Consider the following 5326-nt stretch of genomic DNA (forward strand, 5'->3'; position numbering starts at 1 on the left):
ACACACACACACACACACACACACACACACACACACACACACACACACGGGCAGCATCTGCATATCGGTCGGAGCTGAATGAAGCGGATGGTATAAACATCAGTCACCGGCACCGAGAAACTGTCCGAGTGTCCAATTAGGGACAAATAATAATAAATATATGTCTGCAAAGATGAGTGTACAATTCTTCTTCTCCTTCTTGTTCTTGTTCTTGTTCTTATTATTATGTTCAATAAAGACATTACAGCTTCACTTTCAATTGCTTCAAATCACTAATTTCATATAAAATTAAGACGCGATCAAAAGTCAAGAAGCTGTGCTCTGATCGGTTCTGTAAATGTATTTACCTGTTAAAATGTTCCCGTCATTTACCTAAACTGTCATTTACTTATTTATTTAATTTTTAATTTGTAAAATCTTGACGAACGATTTGGGAATAAAAATAATCTCGTCATTTTGCGCATCCGTCACTGAGGTGAAAATCCCAATTTGCTGAACTTTGGTGAACAAACGAGCAAGCTCTTCTCTTATTGGTCTGCAACGTTGCGATCCTAACTTTGTGACCTCCTTCACTCGCCCCCTCCACCACCCTAACCGGCCTGTGCCACGTCATTAATCTCTGTCAATCAATACTTCGATCAGGTTTATCACTAAGCGCATAAATGCAAAACCATACAGTCCGTGGGAAAACAAAGTTTATCTGTTAGGAACTCCCGCGTCCATAAACAGATACCAACTGTATTTTACACAAATTTCGTGTCACTGGACCTCACCTGTCCTGACTGTCTGCCACGCGCACACAGGTGAAGGCGCACATGCACGCGCTATCAAATGACAAAGGTTGTTCTGCTCTATGGGGGATTTTTAAATCTTCTGCAAACTATAATCATGCAGACTCAGATAAAACTCGGATATTTTGTTTTTTTGTTTTCAATTTTTTTTGTATTTAGACTCGTTGTGTTTTAAACTCGGACAGGTAGACCGCGAGGAGGACTCTGCTCGTGTCCGCCCAATATTTGAAATACACAGATGCGCGCTCCCAGCTCTCTGGTACGAGGCTCAGCCTGCTCTTAGTGGAAGCGCTGTTGGACCAGAGATGAGATACAGCCCTGGAGAGCTCCTAGCCAGATGAACGCCACGACGCCGCTGAGGCGCTCGGTCCCGTGTCTGCTTCAGACAGAACAGAACTCGTCCTCGCCTCACCGGACTGGTCGGATAATTGTTATCAATGGATTGGCATTCTAACGGGTTGGTATTTTTATTACTCCGGTAGGGCTAGAGGGTAAGAAAGCGTGCGTGTGTTTGAGTGAGAGTGAGAGAGCGGTGAGAGGGAGAGACAGGGGGAGACGGTGGGAGGGTGGGACAAGGGAACATATATGCTTTCAGCCATGGAGCTCACCATGGAGAACCTTCACAGCGTCTCGTCACACTCCCAGGCGGGAGACCTCATGAACTCTCCGCATGCTCGGCCATCGCCGTCCCCCAGCTCTACTCCCCGGAATCTGGTCTCGCACGCTCCCGGCGCGCGGTCGGCCATGGTCTCCGGCATGCCCTCGCTTCTGGAGGGGTCTGGGGGAGACTACCGGACAGACCCGTCCGCGTTGTCCGGACACCTGCACCCGTCCATCAGCATGTGCGAAACCGGGATGAGCCTTAGCAACACATACACAACTCTAACCCCCCTGCAGCATCTACCTCCGATATCCACAGTGGCGGACAAGTTTCACCACCCGCATTCACACCACCATGCTGCCGCCCACCAACGACTCTCGGCCGGGAACGTGAGTGGGAGCTTCACACTGATGCGGGACGACCACCGTGGTCTTACCTCCATGGGCAATCTGTACAGTCACTATTCTAAAGAAATGTCCGTGTCCGGTATGGGCCACGGCTCGCTGTCCCCGCTTTCCAGCGGGCTGGGCTCTCTGCACAACTCCCAGCAGCCGCTCTCAGCCTACGGGCCCAGCGCGCACCTCCCCGCCGACCCCAAGATGCTTTCTCCGGTGTCAGGCTTCGAGACCCACGCATCCATGCTGTCCCGAAGTGACCAAGAGCATCTGGCCAGGAGTTTAGGGGGACATGGCCACGGCATGATCTCCAACATCAGCGGCATGCATCATCACCCGCACGGTCACCTTCACTCGCAAGCAAACGGTGCAGTAATGCTGGGGGACCGGGAGAGACACGGCCACGGACCCAGCCAAGGAGTATCAGGGTCAGGCATTCAGGCCGAGGAGATCAACACTAAGGAGGTGGCACAGAGAATAACAGCAGAGCTGAAGCGCTACTCCATCCCGCAGGCCATATTCGCCCAGAGGATCTTAAGCCGGTCGCAGGGCACCCTCTCGGACCTGCTACGGAACCCCAAACCTTGGAGTAAGCTCAAGTCAGGACGGGAGACCTTCAGAAGGATGTGGAAGTGGCTGCAGGAGCCCGAGTTTCAGCGGATGTCTGCTCTCAGGCTAGCAGGTAATATACAATCCCTTCAGCATTATTGCTTCACATAAAAAGCGTTCAGTCTTCCACCGTCGCCTCTCAAATAAAATAGAAGGATTCAGCACCACGGACAGTTCAGCCAGCAAAGGTGCGCAGAGGCACAGCAGCTTCATCAACGTAATTAGCCATACCCGCAATTCCTTCAACCGGAAGCGAATATGATTTGTGTAAAGACAGCGAACAAATCTATTTGTGTTTCCCTCGGATCTCTAGGAATAGTTACAGTGGGATGCAAAAGTTTGGGCAACCTTGTTAATAGTCATTATTTTCCTGTATAAATCGTTGGTTGTTACAATAAAAAATGTCAGTTAAAAATATCATATAGGAGACACACACAGTGATATTTGAGAAGTGAAATGAAGTTTATTGGATTTACAGAAAGTGTGCAATAATTGTTTAAATAAAATCAGGCAAGTGCATAAATTTCGGCACCACAAAAAAAGAAATGAAATCAATATTTAGTAGATCCGCCTTTTGCAGAAATTACAGCCTCTAAACGCTTCCTGTAGGTTCCAATGAGAGTCTGGATTGTGGTTGAAGGTATTTTGGACCATTCCTCTTTACAAAACATCTCTAGTTCATTCAGGTTTGATGGCTTCCGAGCATGGACAGCTCTTTTTAACTCACACCACAGATTTCAATAATATTCAGGTCTGGGGACTGAGATGGCCGTTCCAGAACGTTGTACTTGTTCCTCTGCATGAATGCCTTAGTGGATTTTGAGCAGTGTTTCGGGCCGTTGTCTTGTTGAAAGATCCAGCACGGCGCAGCTTCAGCTTTGTCACTGATTCTTGGACATTGAGTGGAATCCATGTGTCCCTCAACTTTGACAAGATTCCCAGTCCCTGCACTGGCCACACAGCCCCACAGCATGATGGAACCACCATATTTTACTGTAGGTAGCAGGTGTTTTTCTTGGAATGCTGTGTTCTTTTTCCTCCATGCATAACGCCCCTTGTTATGCCCAAATAGCTCAATTTTAGTTTCATCAGTCCACAGCACCTTATTCCAGAATGAAGCTGGCTTGTCCAAATGTGTTTTAGCAAACCTCAAGCAGCTCTGTTTGTGCTGTGGGCGGAGAAAAGGCTTCCTCTGCATCACTCTCGCATACAGCATCTCCGTGTGTAAAGTGCACCGAATGGTTGAACAGTGACTCCATCTGCTGCAAGATGATGTTGTAGGTCTTTGGTGCTGGTCTGTGGGTTGACTCTGACTCTTCTCACCATTCGTCGCTTCTGTCTGTCTGAGATTTTTGTTCGTCTGCCACTTCGAGCCTTAACTTGAACTGAGCCTGTGGTCTTCCATTTTCTCAATATGTTCCTAACTGTGGAAACAGACAGCTTAAATCTCTGAGACAGCTTTCTGTATCCTTCCCCTAAACAATGATGGTGAACAATCTTTGACTTCAGGTCATTTGAGAGTTGTTTTGAGACCCCCATGTTGCTACTCTTCAGAGAAATTTAAAAGAGGAGGGAAACTTACAATTGACCCCCTTAAATACTCTTTCTCATTATTGGATTCACCTGTGTATGTAGGTCAGGGGTCACTGAGCTTACCGAGCCAATTTGAGTTCCAATAATTAGTTCTAAAGGTTTTGGAATCAATAAAATGACAACAGTGCCCAAATTTATGCACCTGCCTGATTTTGTTTAAACAATTATTGCACACTTTCTGTAAATCCAATAAGCTTCATTTCACTTCTCAAATATCACTGTGTGTGTCTCCTATATGATATTTTTAACTGACATTTTTTATTGTAACAACCAACGATTTATACAAGAAAATAATGACTATAAACAAGGTTACCCAAACCTTTGCATCCCACTATATCGCCTGATAGCGACTACTTTGAGCACATTTGCGTCCACAACACTTGCTGTTGTAAACTAAATTTGCAGGCCTGTAGTTTTTGATCTACACACAGCAAATCGCAATTGATTCACAATAAAACCTCGAAATAGTTGTCCTCCCAAGACGCCTGTTTTACGAGCTTGTGTTTGTGCGTGCGCACGCGCGCGCGCTTTGGTGGGGCCAACCAGTTGCGCACGAGAATAGCGGGGTGACCCCAGGCTGCCTGATCAATACGCCAGTTCCCACTCTCCCTTTTAAATGTGGCACACCGATCGATGCCCGTATCGGAGCTGAAAGACGCAATAACCGCAAGATCTCTCCCGCTTTTCATTTAGTGCCATGTAGCACGAGCTTTACATTTAGAACAGGGGCAGGTATGATACAGGGTTCGCTTTTAAAAATTTTTAAACTCAGGACAGCAAAACGAAACTGTGATTTTCAGTGTTTTAAAACTTCAAACTTTGAATCACTAACACTCCAACCCGGTGTCCATTCAGAAAATTAAACATGTAGACCTAAATATTTATTTTAAAAAATGAAATATGTGAAAAATACTACTGCAGCCCATAGATGTGATCACCAGATCTATTTCAAAGCAACCTTGAGCTGCACAAACTGTTCTGATGAAATATTGATTGTAAACTGGGGCGGGGATTGATAACGTGGACAAGTACAAACAAGAAAATGTAGAGAATATAGAGTTTGTGAAGCTGAAAGCCACAAAAACTAACAAAACAAATAGGAAATGTTTCCCTTTCCCCCCTTTAAAATGACATATTTGTTATGAGATGGTGCTACTGAAAGGAATAGCTGTCCAAACCAATAAGATTTCACTGTATCAGTGAAATGCCAAGATAATGCAATCCAATAAGGAAAAATGGGCACAATAGATAGATAGATAGATAGATAGATAGATAGATAGATAGATAGATAGATAGATAGATAGATAGATAGATAGATAGATAGATAGATAGATAGA

General features: G+C 45.6%; 1 protein-coding gene across 1 annotated transcript in view; it reads left to right on the forward strand.

Annotated features, from left to right (window-relative positions):
- Nucleotides 1-1388: 1388 nt before the first annotated feature.
- The window catches only part of onecut3b (one cut homeobox 3b), an 11522-nt gene continuing 7584 nt past the window's right edge, over nucleotides 1389-5326 (forward strand). The window contains exon 1 of the mRNA XM_005721536.1: nucleotides 1389-2469. Coding sequence (XP_005721593.1) covers nucleotides 1389-2469 — 1081 coding nt within the window. The remainder of the gene's footprint in view (nucleotides 2470-5326) is intronic.

Source organism: Pundamilia nyererei, unplaced genomic scaffold (assembly GCF_000239375.1).
Source record: "Pundamilia nyererei isolate P.nyererei 1_Seehausen unplaced genomic scaffold, PunNye1.0 scaffold00004, whole genome shotgun sequence".
NCBI lineage: Eukaryota > Metazoa > Chordata > Actinopteri > Cichliformes > Cichlidae > Pundamilia > Pundamilia nyererei.